The 18,759-nt window shown below is 42.2% G+C and overlaps 2 protein-coding genes across 2 annotated transcripts in view; both read left to right on the forward strand.

Moving 5' to 3' along the window:
- The first annotated feature begins 785 nt into the window (after nucleotides 1-785).
- LOC310817789 (interferon-induced protein 44-like) lies at nucleotides 786-7,940 on the forward strand. The gene is made up of 7 exons (XM_083688492.1): nucleotides 786-1,377; nucleotides 3,349-3,400; nucleotides 4,882-5,062; nucleotides 5,433-5,585; nucleotides 6,094-6,265; nucleotides 6,719-6,819; nucleotides 7,005-7,940. Exons 1-7 carry the CDS (start codon nucleotides 906-908, stop codon nucleotides 7,194-7,196), a joined length of 1,323 nt encoding a protein of 440 aa, XP_083544618.1. The 5' UTR covers nucleotides 786-905; the 3' UTR covers nucleotides 7,197-7,940.
- Nucleotides 7,941-8,233: 293 nt separating this feature from the next.
- smyd2b (SET and MYND domain containing 2b) overlaps nucleotides 8,234-18,759 on the forward strand; it is a 16,607-nt gene continuing 6,081 nt past the window's right edge. Inside the window, exons 1-4 of the mRNA XM_083689383.1 lie at nucleotides 8,234-8,503; nucleotides 16,037-16,100; nucleotides 17,463-17,573; nucleotides 17,784-17,844. Of these exons, the coding sequence (XP_083545509.1) occupies nucleotides 8,334-8,503; nucleotides 16,037-16,100; nucleotides 17,463-17,573; nucleotides 17,784-17,844 (406 nt within the window). The 5' untranslated portion in view covers nucleotides 8,234-8,333. The remainder of the gene's footprint in view (nucleotides 8,504-16,036; nucleotides 16,101-17,462; nucleotides 17,574-17,783; nucleotides 17,845-18,759) is intronic.

Raw genomic sequence — 18,759 nt, forward strand, 5'->3', positions numbered from 1 at the left:
TGAGGTGGACAGTGAGACTCTGTAACCAGCTTCAAAGACTCCATTCAAATGGAATGAACTGACCATGGACCATATATTAGTACTTTACAATGGAATTAACTGGACAATACAACAACAAACAAGTAACAAACAACACAGCTATGGACAATCATTTTACTATTTAGTGCACTAATGTTTTTTTATATGTTTTATGTACATACATGTTCAGTACCAGTCAAAAGTTTGGACACACCTTCTCATTCAATGGTTTTTCTTTATTTTTTATTATTTTCCACATTGTAGATTAATATTAAAGACATCAAAACTATGAAGGAACACATATGGAATTATGTAGTAAACAAAAAATCGTGGCAAGGTGTGTCCAAACTTTTGACTGGTACTGTATATTGCAGGCGCACTGCACGCCTCCCCCAATGGTTGCAAGGCTCATCAACGCCTCCACCGGGGGGCATCAGACAGTACATCATATGATGTGGTGAGTGAATATGTTGTGAAATCCGGTAGGCGACTACACTGCAGTCAGTGTGGAATATAGTCATTGTGTGCTCAGGGACACACGTCTCAACAAGCAACTCTCAGAGTTATACATCAGCCTGTAATTTCCCAAAGGTCTGTCATCACAACAAGGGTGTATAGTCTGTGGAGTAGCTTTCGTTTCTTGAGAATGAGAAAGCATACATGTGAAGTAGCTTTCATTGGCTGAGAGTGAGGAAGCATGCATGTGAAGTAGCTTTCATTGGCTGAGAATGAGGAAGCTGCTGTGGTTGGAACCTCCCCAAGGCAGATACTGAGAGGCAGACGATCTGTGTTTGCACGGTGAATGAACATTATCCTTATTACATTAGCATTTATAGGCTTAAGTGGTCCAACATCTTTCGGTACAGTTAGTTTTGCTACGACTGACCATGGCCTCTATAGTTTCGGAACTGACCAAAGACAGAGAGGAATGTCTCCAGGAGCTATTTCCTGGGCCAGTAAGACTGCACCTGCTCTACAAGGGAAGTCACCACGGGTTCGAGTTCAGTACTTTGATGACGAAGTTTGACCATATTGGAGGGTTTGTTGTGCTGGTGTTTCTAGGAGACAACACGATTAGGGGAGGATACTTGAGTAAGCCCCCAGTGAAAAACAGCCATGAGGATAAAGGAGCATTTCTCTTCGAGGTTAATTCATACGCAACCAAATTCCCTGTTCGTGATCCGTCTACAGCGGTGACATATGATGATGACCAGCTTTCGTTTGGGAAATGTTTAGTATTCAATACGTACTTGTTCACTAATAAGAAAGTGAACTATTCATCCGGAACGACATATCGGAAGACTGGCTGGAAAGATGGATTGAAACGGTTTGTCGAAGTGGAAGTGCATCGAGTACAAAGTATGTACTGCAAGGTTGAATTGTTCAGTAAATCCTATACTGCATGTTATTTTGATAACCCTTTACCCTATAGCCCCATAACATATAACATATAGCCTATATGCTTTCTGCTAATTACTTGAATATTTTAAACAAAACTAGTTAACATTTTGGTAACAATTGGTAGTTTTTGGTATGTGTTACAATTACCGCTAATCCAAGTGAACTACTTGTTAAGTAATATGTACAGTAGGGGAAATAATTATTTGATCCCCTGCTGATTTTGTTAGTTTGCCCAATTACAAAGAAATGAGCGGTCTGTAATTTTTATGGTACTTTTATTTGAACAAATAGACACAGAATATCAATAAAAAAAGTCCAGAAAAACATATTATATAAAGTTATAAATTAATTTGCATTTGATCGAACGAAATAAGTATTTGATCCCCAAGCAAAACATGACTTAGTACTTGGTGGAGAAACCCTTGTTGGCAAGCACAGAAGTCAGACGTTTCTTGTAGTTGGTCACCAGGTTTGCACACATCTCAGGAGGGATTTTGGTCCACTCCTCTTTACAGATCCTCTCCAAATCCTGAAGGTTTCAAGGCTTTTGCTTGGCAACTCGAAGCTTCAGCTCCCTCCACAAATTTTCTAGAGGATTAAGGTCTGGAGACTAGCTAGGCCACTCCATGACCTTAGTGTGCTTCTTCTTGAGCCACTCCTTTGTTGCCTTGGCTGTATGTTTTGGGTCATTGTCATGCTGGAAGACCCATCCACGACCCATCCTCAGTGCTCTGGCTGAGGGAAGGAGGTTCTCATCCAAGATCTTACGGTACATGGCCCCGTCCATTGGCCCCTCAATGCAGTGAAGTCATTCTGTACCCTTAGCAGAGAAACAACCCCAAAGCATAATGTTTCCATCTCCGTGTTTGATGGTGGGGATGGTGTTCTTGGGATTGTAGCATTCAGCATTTCTCTCCCTCCAAACACAACGAGTCGAATTTATGCCAAAGAGTTCAATTTTGGTCTCATCTGACCACATCACCTTCTCTAAAGCCTTCTCTGAATCATTTAGGTGTTCATTGGCAAACTTCAGATGGGCCTGTACATGTGCCTTCTTGAGCAGGGGGACCTTGCGGGCACTGCAGGATTTCAATCCGTTACGGTGTAGTGTGTTACCAATGGTTTTCTTGGTGACTGTGGTCCCAGCTGCCTTGAGATCATTACCAAGCTCCTCCCATGTAGTTCTGGGCTGATCCCTCACCCTTCTCATGATCATCCTTACCCCACGAGGCGAGATCTCGCATGGAGCTCCAGGCCGAGGGCGATTGATGGTTATTTTGTATTTCTTCCATTTTCTAATAATTGCACCAACAGTTGTCTCCTTCTCACCAAGCTTCTTGCTGATGGTCTTGTAGCCCATTCCAGCCTTGTGCAGGTCTACAACTCTTACCCTGATGTCCTTTGAATGTTCTTTGGTCTTGCCCATGGTGGTGGAGAGGTTGGAATGGAAGAGATTGATTCTATTGACAGGTGTCTTTTATACCCATAACAAGCAGAGATTAGGAGTACTTTCTTAAAGTGACAGGACTAATCTGTGTGCCTCATGGGCATATAACCGGTCTGTATGAGCCAGAATTCTTGCTGGTTTGTAGGGGATCAAATACTTCCTTCCTTCGATCAAATGCAAATGAATTTATAACTTTATATAATGTGTTTTTTCGGGACTTCTTTGTTGATATTCTGTCTCTATTTGTTAAAATAAAAGTACCATATAAATTATAGACCGCTCATTTCTTTGTAATCGGGCAAACTAACAAAATCAGCAGGGGATCAAATAATTATTTCCCCCACTGTATGTAATGTATGTATGTATGTACCATGTGGTGTGTCAGTACTTTCTAGGTATGGGTACGGAACAAAAAGAAAAATAATTCTGCATGTTCATAGTTTGTTCACCAAAAATACGTTTGTTGTTCATATTCAACTTAGGTGGAGGTATACTTGACCTGAAGCCCTGGAGAGAGATGATATGGCACTGCAGGTATACTTCAAATTCACATTTAAAAATGTTTTATTTCCACAATAATGTCCACAGTGGATTTAGAAAGCAAACATTTTAAAATCTTAAATATGGAAAGGCTTCTTCCCCAAAAGGCTTGGAATGTTTACGTCATTCATTTTACATTTAAGTAATTTAGCAAATGCTTTTTTCCCAAGCGACAAGCTTACAATAAGTACATTTGCCTGAGTCAGTGAATAAACTATACAACAGTCATCTTAAGCAAAACCTTCGATAAGTGTGCCATCGACATTTTCTTTTTTAAACATTTTTTTTTTAAATGTTTAATAACAGTAATGTAGGGTGTTAGGGCATGGAGAGGTCTGAGGAGGAAGAGACCTGGTGTCCCCTAAAGAGATGGGTCTTTAGTCTAGAAGATAGGTAGTGTCTCTGCTGCCCTGACAGTGGTGGGAAGCTCATTCCACCACTGGGGCACCAAGACAGAGAAGAGCCGTGACTGAGCAGAGCGACCACTACGTCCTCGTAGAGGCGGCGGTGCCAAGCGGCCAGCAGAGGTGGAAGAACGCAGTGATTGGGCCGGGGGTTTGGAGACTGACCATCGATTGCAGATTGGGAGGGGCTGTTCCCTTTGCTGCTCTGTAGGTGAGCACCAGGGTCTTGAATCTGATGCTGCTGCTGCTGGGAACCAGTGAAGGGTGCGGAGGAGGGGTTGACATGGGAGAATTTGGGGAGATTAAACACCAGACGGGCTGCAGTGTTCTACAGGAGCTGCAGAGGTCTGGACTACATTGGTATATGAATAGGCATGGGCTACTGCATTAAAACAATTTAATATACACTCACTGAACACTTTATTAGGAACACTATACTAATACTGGGTAGGCTCTCAAAACAGCCTCAATTCTTCGTGGCATTGATTCCACAAGATGTTGGAAACATTGCTTTGAGATTCTGGCCCATGATGACTTCATTGCATCACAAAATTCCTGCAGATTTTTCAAGCTGTGAATCTCCCGTTCTACCACATCCCAAAGGTGTTCTATTGGATTCAGATCCAATGACTGGGAAGACCGTGGAAGAACACTGAACTCATTGTCATGTTCATGAAACCAGTTTGAGATGACTTTTGCTTTGTGACATGGTGCATTATCATGCTGGAAGTAGCCATTAGAAGATGGGTAAATTGTGGCCATGAAGGGATGCACATGGTCAGCAACAATACTCAAATAGGCTGTGGCATTCAAGCAATGATTGATTGGTATTAACAGGCCCAAAGTGTGCCAAGAAAACATTCCCCACAGCACTATACCACCTCCACCATGAGATGGTGTACAGGTGTTCCGAATAAAATTGCTCAGTGAGTGTATATTAATTGGTCTATCATGAATTCTTCTTCCACCATTCAGATATGTAAACAATCAGACAAGGGCCGAACCAATACTAAGGCAATATTTTTGACTGACAAAGTTTTGGTATTTTATTATTTCGAACTGTGTCACCAGAGAAAAGGAGGCTACGAATCTGGTCTCCTTCAAACCAGCATGCCAGTCTCTGGAACGGTTCAGGGTTCTGCTTCTGGGTCCAGCTGGATCAGGAAAATCCAGCATCATCAACTCAGTCAGATCTGTAATGTACGGAAGAGTCAGTCACTTGCCTGTATTTGGGTCTGGAGTTAACAAGAAGGTAAAAAATAAATAAAAAATCTTTCTTAGCCCAGCCAATCGAGTTAATTCTCTTGAGGGAGATCGTAAAATGTTGATTTATTTTCATTTCACCATTCACTCAGTTTGGGGAGAATGCCCTTCACTCTATCGCTTCGTATAAGTCCTTAACATAGATATGCATCTCTGATGCAATACAATCCCACTTCTGTCATCAATGTAGTGAACAGTGGAGTAGAGTACTATAGCTCACCCTTAGCAGGTTTGAAACTCACAATCTGCTTCCCAAGCCTACATGTTAGCTACTGTACTGCTCCAAGGCTTTGTTGGGATAGATATAAGGCTATAGGTTTGTTACAATATACTGCATCTTCCCTTCTCCATCTATCCAGCTGAAGTCATATGACATCCGGTCAGAGAGAGGGGGGAAGCCCACAGCTCTGACCCTGTGTGATGTGTTGGCTCTGGGGGAAAGTGAGGCGACTGGCCTGACCCTCACAGATGCGCTGGCTGTCATCAAGGGACACGTCCCAGAGGGATACAAGGTATGTACAAAAAAAATAAAAAAATGTCATTCTCTTTGCCATTCCGAAATTATTCAATATTCAATATCAAACATTCCAGAACTCCCTGATGTAAAGGATGGTTGAGATGTTACAGATAAACTGACATCATAGACGTTAGGGTCTCTTCCTGCTTACAGATATCAACCAACAAAAATCAAGGTGAGCTGTTTATAATAGAATTCCCTTCTTCTAAGTCTCCCCAGTGTTTATGTTGATGTACCTGTAACCTTGCAAAGTCAACCTTTAAGGTTAACCTCTTAAACCCCCACCAACCCCTGTACAAGTCTCTCCTGTTAATAAAAACAAAACAAAAAATAAATCCTTGTGACTGCCGGCCCCTGGTCCGAGCATTGATGACTTTATCTTATGATGACTGATGGATAGATGATTCACTTACTTAAACAAATGTATTTGTTGTAAATCACTTTGGATAAAAATATTTGTTGTAAATCACTTTGGACCACTTTGCTCTTTTCTCTGGCTTAAGTTCCAGAGGGACGCCCCCATCAATGCCCAAACTGCAGGCTACATACCTGAGCCATCAATCAATGATAGAATCCATTGTGTGGTATTCATTCTGAACGCCTGCAAAGTCTCAACCTACGGTGATGATCTGCAAAAGACCGTGAGGAAAGTTCAAGCTGAGATCTCAGACCTTGGTAAGCTTTTTTCCCCTAAAAAAGATTGTACTACATTTGTTCTTCAGTTCAGATATATCTATGTATACAGTGTCCTGCGTATGTAATGGGACAGTTTCTTCTTTCGGCTCTACAATTCCAAAATAATTGGGCATGGGACAGATTTATCAAATGCCCAAATCAAGTAGAGTACTTGGTGGACAATCCTTTGCATGCAATAACTGCCTGAAGTCTGCGACCCTTTGACCCGACACTGGGCATCTTCTCTGGCAATGCTCTGCCAGCCCTGTACTGCAGCCATCTTCAATTGTTTGAGGTCTTTTTGCCTAAAATCTTATCAGGAAATCAAATGCATAGTTACAGTATAGTATAGTTCTGTTGTATGGATCTGTTCCAGAGTTCCCTCTTTCCTTCTTCTCTCTACCTCCTTATATCACTCCCTATCCTATTCCTCAACCCTTTTTACCCTTCCAGACATCCCCCAGTTGGTTCTGCTGACCCATGTGGATGAGGTGTGCTTCACGATCCATGAGGATGTGTCAAAAGTCTACACTAGCCGCCTCCTGCTTGACCAGGTAGCTACACACCGGACAGAGTAATAGCTTTTGTGTTAGGTGGATGTTGTACCTGAGAGAAAACTGTCAAAAAGACAATTCAATCAAACCTCATTCCAGTTTGGGACGCAAGCAACAGATGCGAATTGTAAATGATTGTTATATACTGTATTTCTTGTATTTACCCATCCTCTACAACCGAACAGATGCGGAAGGCAGCAAAGATGGTGGACCTGCCACTGTCTTTTGTATTTCCGGTCAAGAACTACTGCAGCGAGATCTCTGTTGATAGCAAGGTGGACATCCTCCTCCTGACCGCAATGCAACATATCCTGCAGACCGCGGACGGCGCTCTGGAAGACTACGAACCACCTGCCCCACCTAATGTTGTTGTCTAGTATGCAGACACTCGTTTGACACCTGGCATACCTAGAATCAGAATTCAGAATCAGAATTCAGAATCAGAATTCAGAATCAGAATTCTTAGCAGCAGCCACACTTACTATTTGTTTATTGTTGCCCATATTATGCCCATGTACTGCTTGTATTAAAAGTGTACGACTAACTTCTACGTGCTGAGCAATGAAGTTACTGTTAATGTTTTATTGTCCTCATATTCTCATATCTATTTTTCTGCAATTCATGCATTTATAATTTCTTGATATTCTTCGCCATAGATGATGCATTTAAACATTCATTCTTATTTACTTTCTTGAGTTAGAATTTCGGATGGAAATTCAGTGGGGAAATCTAATGGTAATTAACGCCAAGTCCCAACTACAGTACTTTACACACAACACCAAGTGCACTACAGTACATCTTGGATGTCATTAAGAGAGGTATATTATTGTTTGTTAGTTTGTTCTGGGTTTTTTTCTATCAATTATTTTGATTTAAGGTGATTTTAGAGACACAGAATTACCATGAGTTGCTCGATAATTAAAATGAACATCTTGAAAGAAAACCAGTTCCTTACTAGGCTTGTAACCTTTTATTAGTTATACATGTTTGGCTTTTTTTGTTCTATCCACATAGATTGTGTTAGTGGTTGATTGATGATTTCAATGAACATCGCGTGTTTTTCTGGGGTGGATTTAAGGCATGACAAATGTACTTTTTTATTATAATAAAAAGTGTGCACTGTACAACTACAAATGGTCTTTTATTTTAGTAGAATGGACTCAAGTCATCATGACTCAAGTCAAATGTGTGAATCTCAAATATGTGAGATAAATATAATATGTAAACTCGTATCAGATCACATTCACAGTTTGATGAAGTGATTACATAACCGGGACTGAGGCCGTCTTTAAGAAGTGAGAGATACAGCGACAGGGGGCACGTCGCTCCGCACCCTGATGCTACCATGTATGAACCGCAAATTGGGACGGTGACGCGCCCAGTTTTAGCGACAGGCCACTAAATCAAACGGGTGAATCGTTTACGACTCACTGTTGCGCCAAACGTGGGTTCGCCGTTTCTTGGAGGAATAAGGAATTCGGAAAGAAAGACACTTCGTGGATCTAGGTGACGGAATGAAGGAAAGCATTGACGGAATCGAGAGGTTCGTCAGTCCTGGGAAGGGACGAGGACTCCGAGTTACTAAACCTTTCAAAGTTGGGGAGCTGCTCTTCGCCTGTCCGGCGTATTCTTACGTCCTGTCTGTCAGCGAGAGAGGCTGCCTCTGCGAATTCTGCTTCACAAGGTAGGACAACTGTTCTTTGTAGTTGCATGAAGTGACCAGACGTATACTGTATACATTGTTTTAATTGGTTTTGTTTCACTTTATGTTCCGTGAATTTGTAATTGCCCATCTCTAAGAGCACGTGTGCGCATAGCTGTCACCAAGGACAAGGATTCTTAGTGCACGTGACTGGGACCATCATCCTCACCGGTGCAATATAGAAACATTTAAACATTCTAATTTTGAGAATGATTGTCAAAATGATCTAATCCCAATGCCAATCAGTCAGTCATCACTGTCCATTCACATTGAAGCCCTGCTCATCTAGGCCCACAGTATACCCAGGCCATGAGAGTGTGGGGTCGGCTGGGTGCTAATTATAGCCAGAAGAGACCCAGCGCCATAGTTTGGCATAATGGGCCATGTCTATAAATGTGTCTGTGTGTGGTGGTGGAGATCTTTCGGTATGGCACAGTTCCATAGAGATGGTTTAGTTGCAGTGGAATCTGAGTGTTCATTCACATGCTGCAGAACAGCAATTAGCACAGACGTTTTGGATGACAAACTTTACTACATACAATATACAGTGCATTACAGTGCTTCACAATATACAGTGCATTCGGAAAGTATTCAGACCCCTTCACTTTTTCCACATGTTATGTTACAGCCTTATTATAAAATGTATTCAATTAAAAAAAAAAAAAAAAAAAAAAAAACGGTTTTTAGAAATGTTTGCTAATTTATTAAAAATACTGAAACTGAAATATTACATTCATGAGTATTCAGACCCTTTGCTATGACACTCGAAAGTGAGCTTACCTTGCTAGTACTAGGTTGGACCCCCTTTTGTAGCCCATCTGCTTCAAGGTTCGACGTGTTGTGCGTTCAGAGATGGTCTTCTGCATACCTTGGTTGTAACGAGTGGTTATTTGAGTTACTGTTGCCTTTCTATCATCTCGAACCAGTCTGGCCATTCTCCTCTGGCATCAACAAGGCATTTTCGCCCAGAGAACTGCCGCTCACTGGATATTTTCTCTTTTTCGGACCATTCTCTGTAAACCCTAGAGATGGTTGTGCGTGAAAATCCCAGTAGATCAGCAGTTTCTGAAATACTCAGACCAGCCCGTCTGGCACCAACAACCATGCCACGTTCAAAGTCACTTAAATCACCTTTCTTCCCCATTCTGATGCTCAGTTTGAACTTCAGCAGGTCGTCTTGACCATGTCTACATGCCTAAATGCATTGAGTTGCTGTCATGCGATTGGCTGATAAGATATTTGCGTTATATGAGTTCGATACCCGCTTAGGGCAAGCTACCCTACCCTGCCGTTCGCTACAGTATATTGTTTGATTACTTACGCAAGGCAGATGAGGTGGTATGCTATACATCTTGGTCAGATACTTTTTTCTCCAAACTTTCCTCTTGCAATCCCTCTGCTACATGATAATATTCATCTTATCTGTCAACAAGACCTATTTCCAGACCTCTGCGGGCTTTTTAGGTACTTTTTAGCAAACTGTAACCTGACCATCCTTTTCTAGTGGTTTGTACCTAGCAGTGAAGCGTCTGTAGTTTGGCTGTTGACGTATTCTGCGGATAGTAGTTTCTGACATAGTCACGCCTACCTCCTGGAGAGTGTTCCTGATCTGTGGGACAGTTGTTTTGGGGTTATTCTTAATTATGGTGAGCATTCTTCGGTCATCCACTGTGGAAGTCTTCCTTGGCCTACCAGACCGTTTGCGGTTGCTGAGATCACTGGTGCTTTTTTTCTTTTTGATGATGTTCCAAACTGTTCATTTGGGCAAGCCTAAGGTTTTGGCTTTGTTGCTGATATATTTTTTTTTCCAGATTTTTTCAGCCTAATAATGGCTTCCTTGACTTTCATTGACACCTCTTTGGTCCTCATATTGACAGACAATGATAGCAGACTCCAAATACGAAGCCTAGAATCAATAGTAGACATTGACAGCTCTCTTATGCCTGCACAAATGATGTGACAGAACACACCTGACTTACCAGAAACACCTGTCAAGCTAATTGTCCCATTACGTTTGGATACCCTAAAATTGTGATTTTTGTGCATAAAATGTTTTGTAATTTCTGAATGGTGAAACCAATATATACACACATACCATCAAATAAAAGCTGAGAATCTCTACTTTAACTTCATACTATTGTTTTGATAATCCAAACTTTTGGAGTACATATTTGTAAATGGAAATGTATGGAGCAATCCGTTTGTGACAGTTTGTGGGTTATTTTCAAAGTGATGAGGTTTGAGGTTACACACGTAAAACAAAACACAGCAATGTGCCCTCGCCCAATATACTGTATTTTTACACTTTGAACTATCCTATACTCACGAACCATCCCCCTCCCAACCACCATAATCAGCACCCACTACACCTTCAGCATGTGTAGAGTATAGACCAGACTGCTACTATGTTCACATTTATATTTTTGACATTTAGCAGACGCTTTTATCCAAAGTGACTTTGGTCAAGTACATTTGTCTAAACTAAGTGAATCATCAGTCATCATACTGGCTAATGCACTCACAAGTATAGGCTGATAACACTATGCCTTTCTTTCTTTTGGTGATTAACCAGCACACCATACCCTGTGGATCATGCAGTAGTTCAAAATACCAACGCCTCCCACATACACTACCAGTCAAAAGTTTGGACACAACCTTGGCAAAAGTGTGCAAAGCTGTCATCAAAGCAAAAGGTGGCTACTTTGAAGAATCTAAAATATACAACATATTCTGGTTTCTTTAACACTTTTTTGTTCACTACATAATTCCATATGTGTTCCTTCATAGTTTTGATGTCTTCGATATTAATCTACAATGTAGAAAATAATAAAAATAAAGAAAAACCATTGAATGAGAAGGTGTGTCCTAACTTTTGCCTGGTACTGTATGTTCATTAAATTGGTACAATTTTCCATCTGTGAACTTTGTCAAGACAGTGGCACCTTTCAGCAATGCTGTCAATGACCACTGTGTTGATAAAGGTTAATGACTGACACCTTGCAGAGATCTGTACAGAAATGGATGGATCCATGGATGTTTCTCTCATAAATATGTGAAATTGTCTCGCTGTTTCTCTCTCTCTTCTCTCTCTCTCTCTGTACGTCTCTCTCTCTCTCTCTCTCTCCCTCCCTCTCTCTCTTGCCCAACCCAGAGTCAGAGCTGCAGTCATACAGGTAGAGATGTCTTTATACCAGGGGAGGCTGGTGGAGGTAGAAATCGGAGGACAGGCTCATTGTAATGCATGGAAAGGAATTAGGAATTAGGAATTAGGAATACGTGTGCAGTTAAACCAATCGCAGAGGACCGGCATGGTCCCCCCCCCACCTCCTTGAGTATTTAAGATGATGGAGTCTTTGAAGCTGGTTACAGAGTCTCACTGTCCACCTCACAGGATGAAGTTCAATCAGCTCAATACAACTGCTTGCTCTTTCTACATCTTACACCTTCTCAATGTGACAAGTGTTGAAGAGGAGCAGCATGTGGTCGACCCGTCGGCCTGTCTTTTCTGGCACATCACCTCACGGGCAACTTTTATTCTTCTCGTTCTTCTGATCCTTTTCCTTTTCTCGGTAGCGATGAATGGCTACCTGTTCTCTGGATTGGTGAGACTGAAAAGACGCTTCTGGCAACCGCCTTACATCCTGTTAAAGTATCTGATCATTTTGGGACTTTTTCATGGTTTTATCGTCGCCCTCACTGTGCTCTCCTCGCTCCTGCGCCTTCGCACTCTGGGTTACGACTCCTGGTGCCTCGCGCAGTTCTGCATCATGACTAGTGTCGTTTTGTGCTCTCAGATGGCTGTGGCCCTGATGGCTATAGAGCGCTATGTGTTTATTTGCCACAGCATCCACTACCTTCGTATTGTGACTTCAGGGCACGTGTCACTTGGCTTGGGAATAACCTCTGTGCTGGGTGTTGCTGTTGGCAGCGGTCACTGTGTCCTCCTCAACCTGAGAATGGGTCCCTTCAAAAAACCCACTTCAGGCCTGTTCTGTGAGCCAGGCATTGTGATGGGATCCATCGGATTGTCTCCTGCAGAAGAGATGTGGTATCACTATCCCTTAAATGTCATCATGGCTGTGTCGGTCTCCACCATTTGCTACTCGTATGGTAACATCTACAAGGTCGCGCACAGGGCAGCTGTGTGTCAGCAACTTGACAACTACCACACCATGTGGACCGTGGTCTTCTACCTCTGCATGTTCTTTCTGCAGTTGACTCCGATCATCTACGTTGTCATCTCGATGCAGGTACAAGAACAAACCATGTCCTTCCACTTGTCTCAGCGAGGGAGGATCCAGCAGCTCACGTTTCTGTTGTTGCTGATGTTGCCACCCTGTATCAACCCTGTCATCCACATCATCCGTAACCCGGAGGTGAAGCGTGCTCTGTTCTCTCAGAACCCTATTTGTCCAGGAGGAGGAGGAGAGTGTCCAGGAGAGTGAGAGCCATATGCTGATAATCTAGAACAATGTGAGTCAGCAAACACTGATGTATCTTTTGCCACAACGCCGCATACTGTAGGCGCATGACTGTATGTAACAATAAGGGAAGTATTGTTCGTCTTAGTCTTCAGGCTGATTCATGCGTCATCGACAACAACGCAACCAGGAACCAGGGGTCTGCGTAGGTTCACAAATGTTGCGCAACTGTAGCTGGGCAGGTTGCACGATTTCTCGATTTCACTTCCCCCAGCCACATCCTCCAAGCTGTCAGGAAGCTGAAACCACCCCCACTTTATCTGTCTCACCGTGGGAGAGTGAGAAACGTCCTCTCGATTCCTTTGTATGTCTTGACGTGAAGAATTGACAATAAAGCCACTTTGACTTTGACTTTGATGAGCTATAGAAGAAACTGAGAGAAGAGGGTCAAGGTCAGGGAACAGGGACCCTTCATAATGAGTTGCAATTCAATTATGAATTGCACTCTGTTGCTAGGAGGTAAACATCCTGTCTGTCTTTAGGTGAATCTGTTTCCTATTCGATGTGTTCTTTCCAGTTTGATAGTAGTTGCACTGCATATCACATGGACTTAACACTTTAAAGGTCGAGTATGTAATATTCAAGTTGTGCTTACTTTCTGTTTTCAATATTAAAGTTAGTTATTTGTATTTCGGAATGTTTTCGATATTGTTATAGATGTGTTGTTTGAAGATTCGGTGTGGTCATTTGTTATAAGACGCATGGTGATTTGCTTTTAGTTGTATTACTGATGTTTCAAGGTTTGATATGACTTTGTTATTCGATGGGTTAAACATTCAAGCTTTCTTTGTAGTTGTTTTATATATATGAAACGTGAGAGGTGGAGATGAGAGGAATTGCGTTATGTCAGTGGTCCTTCTTCCTTCATCTTCATTAAAATATCCTTCACATCTTAATTTGTTTGCATCTTCGAAATGAAGACCACAATGGAAATAACTTTAATGTGTTTTTATCCTCAATGATTTTTAATGTGTGTATTCACATAGTTAAGGACACACATTTCAATGTAAAATCAATTGAAATCAACAAAAAACTAAGTGTAAAAACTGTTAGTGTACAGTACAGGAAGTGTAATATGTATGTCGAAGTCTTGTTTGACTGAATACTGTTTATTGTTCAATAATTCAAACAATACTTTAAACATCTTGGTTTCTTCAACTTCATCTGAAAATTGTATGAAACATTTCTACCACAGAAATAAAAGATTAAACCAACTGACTAATCATTTATGGTTTATATCAATTGTTAATTGTTAAATGTTTATTTCCATCATGAATAATATAAAAGCAACGGCCACTCTCTACACAACACACACACACACACACACACACACACACACACATTGAGATATGTTGACAAGTACTACATTTGCAATTGGTTATGTTGCCGAAAATGTTCAACAACCCAATCATTTGCAATATAGCCTACTGTATTATATGCTTTGCAATATGATTAATCTCAATGATTTTCATGATATGTTCCTGTACTGTAGCTTTAATTTAGTCCATCCTTTTGCCTATAGACTTCCCCACTGTACATTTACATTTATGGCATTTAGCAGACGCCTTTATCCAAAGCGACTTACAACATTTGTTTAAGTGAGTGAATCATCTACCCATCAGTCATCATAAGAAAGGTCTCAAGGGTTGGGGTTAGGGTTAGTACAGGGGGGGTAGTGGGGGTGAAGAGGTCTTTAGGAGGGATGAAGAGGTCTTTAGGAGGGACTAAAGTACTGTGACTGGACTTTGTATCATTTTGTATCATGGCAAAACAACAACTGGATATTCTTTCAGGTTTCTCCAAAGACAATGTGCTTTAGCTTATGAAGAGGAATGTTTATCTAACAGTGACAGTATTAATCCTCTGTGGCTCAGTTGGTAGAGCATGGCGCTAACAACGCTTAGGTTGTGGGTTTGATTCCTGCTGGGACCATACATACTGAAATGTATGCACTCAATGTAAGTCTCTTTGGATAAAAGCGTGGCATATATTATTATTATTATTATATAGTCTACTGCTTGTATAGTGACTGCTGTGAGTTTACCAATGATTTCTGATAACATTGTGAAGGGTCTTACGTGAAGACCAGTACAACCCAACTGTAGGTCTCGACTCCCAACATCAAACGCTATCAACACGCTATCAACACTTCCAATACTTTAGTCTTTTCGTACTCTTGTTCTCTTTGTTTAAAAATGGCATCTGATCCACTCAAGGGTCATATCTAATAATACTCCAGAATATTATTATATAAATAAGCCCACAGTCACTTCCCGTTAACAACTGCAGCTGCTCCCCCCGAGAGGAACACACACACACACACACACACACACACACACACACTGATGAAGACGCCTGTTGCTCTCTCGTTAGACCTCCCTTGTTTTGTCTTTGAAAGAGCATGTTGAATACAACTGTCAAGATCAACACGTCGTCTGATGCTAAGAACCAATCAAGCTGTATGTTAAACACATACTACTGTGTTACTATGTTCTACTATGCTCCGGTGACAACGAATGTTCTGAAGACTTGTAAATGTGGGTTAGCTCTCAGATCTGATGCCTGGTACTCAGTGGGCTGATGGAAACATTTTTGCTTGTAAAAAAGTAAAATATGGGTGAATAGTAATTGGCAGTGGAGAGGATCAAGCAGTGGAGAGTAGGTTGGTTGGGAGTGAAGGTCGTAACACACCTTTTTGTGACCACCCCCAACCCTTACCTGAGTAACCGCTGGAAACTCTTGGCTAAACACAACTGTTTCTGGGCTTTATGTCAGTGGCTGGTCTGCTCATGTACTCTGACAAACTATGCTAGCACAGGTGAAGGCACACCTGTGAGGGCACACCTGTGAGGGCACACCTGTGAAGGGACACCTATGAAGGCACACCTGTGAAGGAACACATGTGAAGGCACACCTGTGTCTACGGGTGTTCACCAGGGTGTAATGCCATGTGTTTAGCAGCAGATGAAGATGTGAAGATGTAGAATGACCATTATACCCATCTGATGCTAACCTACATTCTTATCATTCATAGGAAGGAAGGCCTGGCCAAATGTGGGAAATGCAAGAAAGCTTTCTATTGCAATGTCAGCTGCCAGGTAAGAAAATGATGACAGTGATGGCAAGATGATGATGGTGGTGGTGGTGGTGATGATGGTGGTGGTGATGATGGTGGTGGTGATGATGGTGGTGATGATGGTGGTGATGATGATGATGATGGTGGTGGTGATGATGGTGGTGGTGATGATGATGGTGGTGAGGATGATGATGATGATGGTGGTGGTGATGATGATGGTGGTGGTGATGATGATGGTGGTGGTGATGATGGTGGTGGTGAGGATGATGATGATGATGGTGGTGGTGATGATGATGGTGGTGATGATGATGATGATGATGATGGTGATGGTGGTGGTGATGATGATGGTGGTTATCCAAAATAAAGTAGTACCAGTAGTTTTGGATGAGGTTTGGAAAGTTAGGGGGTTAGAGGTTTTGTGGAATGTGGATTTTGAATGGTCTGGGAATATACTCAACTACAGTGCAGGCTTAGGGTGGGTAGCATGGTGTGGTTTTGAGAGTAGGACCCTTGGCCTGGGCGTGGGGGAAGACCGGTGGTACACAGGGCTGTTGAGGAATAGGGTTGTTTGTGGTGTGAGGGGTATATGTGTTAGCATAGCAAGAGCCAAACACTCTGTGGAGTGGCAAGCTTCTTTAGCCCGGCCATAGTCTCTCACGACAGACTCAGGGCGCTCCGCAAACTAATTTACATTTACATTTACGGCATTTAGCAGACGCCTTTATCCAAAGCGACTCACAACAAATACATTTGTTTAAGTAAGTGAATCATCTATCCATCAGTCATCATAAGATAAAATAATCAAGAGAGAGGACTCCACACTCTAACCTGTCAAACATAGCTTGTTCATGTTGGGTTGGCTGAAATGATTGACCTGTTGTAGCACCAATCAGATATCACAAGGACAAGAACATCCCGTTTTGTAAAAAAAATAAAAAATAAAAATTGTTCTCCATTGTTAACTTTTCACTAACTAGCTTTTGGAAACAACGCCGAAAATGAAAAACATCAGCGTGGCGTCAGCAGCCTCAGCATCAACATGTTTGGGGGGTCACTCTCAGAATGGCGTGTATTGGGGCGCTCAGAGGCGTAGCACACTAAGGCACATACCATATCATCTTAAGGTCCCTGGTTCGATTCCGGCCATCGACATATCCTGCGTGTCATCCCTCCTCTCTCTCTCCCATCCTTCCTGTCAATCTCTACTGTCTCTGTCCCAATAAAGCAGAAATGCCCTAAAAACATATATTTAAAAAAAAAAAAATGGCCTGTATAAGTGTAACAGGCGTTGTGTTGAAGATACAGAGAGGCTACAACGAGGATAGAGCGCAGATAGTCATCCCCTGACATCAGCATCACCTGTGTCTCTGTGTGTGTTCCTCAGAAAGGGGACTGGGCGATGCACAAGCTGGAGTGTTCGGCCATGATAGCTTACGGAGAGAACTGGACCCCATCTGAGACGGTCCGACTGGTGGCCAGGATCATCGGCAAAATGGTGAGAGAGAGAGAGACAGAGAGACAGACAGACAGACAGACAGAGAGAGACAGAGTCTTCGATTTCTGTCTGAGAGAATTATCTATATGGTGATATATATGAGATTTTGAGATTTGAGATATGAGATTTATATGGTCAAGAAACTGACAGTTGTGTGTGTGTGTGTGTGTTTGTCACATGTTTAAACACCCTTCGCTGTGTGTTTTGCAGAAAGTGCAAAAAGAGAGGAGTGCATCAGAGAAGCTGCTGTTGATGGGAGAGGTGGAATCACGTGAGTACCACCAAAATACAAACCCAAATCAAATCAGCGTTGATTTGTCATATGCGCAGGACACAGGATGCAAACGGTGCAATTGAATGCTCACTTACGAGTATACCTCTCAACAGTGCAGTGAAATATCAATAACAATGATAACAACAAGCAAATTGTCTCTTAAGGTACCCCCTGTACAAGTTTCTCTCCTGTTAATAAAAATAAATAAATAATAATAATTCCTTCTTCTAGCATTGTGACTGCCGATGGCCCCTGGTCCTAGCATTGATTACTTTGTCTTATGATGACTGATGGATAGATGATTCACTTACTTAAATAAATGTATTTGTTGTAAGTCGCTTTGGATAAAGGCGCCTGCTAAATGCCATACATGTACATGTAAAGGTGCAGGTGAACGGCAGGTAGTGCAGGTGGGCAGCTAGGGTGAGCTATGGCCTGGAGGTAGACGCTGTCTCAGAACCTGTCGGTCCAAGTCCGGATGCTCCGGTACCACCAGCCAGACGGTAGCAGAGAGAGCAGGCCGTGGCTGGGGTGGCGGAGGTCCTCGGTGGTCTCCCGGGCCTTTCCTCAGACACCGCCAGGTGTAGATGTCCTGTACAGCTGGGAGTTCACCCCCAGGGATGGACTGAGCTGTCTTCACCACCCTCTGTATAGAGAGAGAGAACAACGGGATGTGAAATCACAGGAGTCAAACAGAATACTTCAGCTCCCTCGCCGTTCTCCACCCTATTCCCCTGAAGTGTGCACTTGTGCACTTTCATGTATTGACTTTTTAAAAGCATAGGATTGGTGTTAGTGTCCATGCTTACACCAATCCTACACAGATAAACTGTTATCCTGCATCTAACCTTGTTGAGACCAGGCTTTCAAATAAAATAAAAATACAAATAAAATTACAAATAAAAAATAAAA

The sequence above is a fragment of the Argentina silus genome (assembly GCF_951799395.1).
Source record: "Argentina silus genome assembly, chromosome: 17".
Lineage (NCBI taxonomy): Eukaryota > Metazoa > Chordata > Actinopteri > Argentiniformes > Argentinidae > Argentina > Argentina silus.

Bases quoted from the DNA above. Each gene is read 5' to 3' on its own strand.
- LOC310817789 (XM_083688492.1), top strand. From the start codon at position 906: ATGGCCTCTATAGTTTCGGAACTGACCAAAGACAGAGAGGAATGTCTC. The intron at 3,401-4,881 runs GTATACTTCAAA...CTGTGTCACCAG, and splicing joins GAGATGATATGGCACTGCAG to AGAAAAGGAGGCTACGAATC. The intron at 5,586-6,093 runs GTATGTACAAAA...CTCTGGCTTAAG, and splicing joins ACGTCCCAGAGGGATACAAG to TTCCAGAGGGACGCCCCCAT.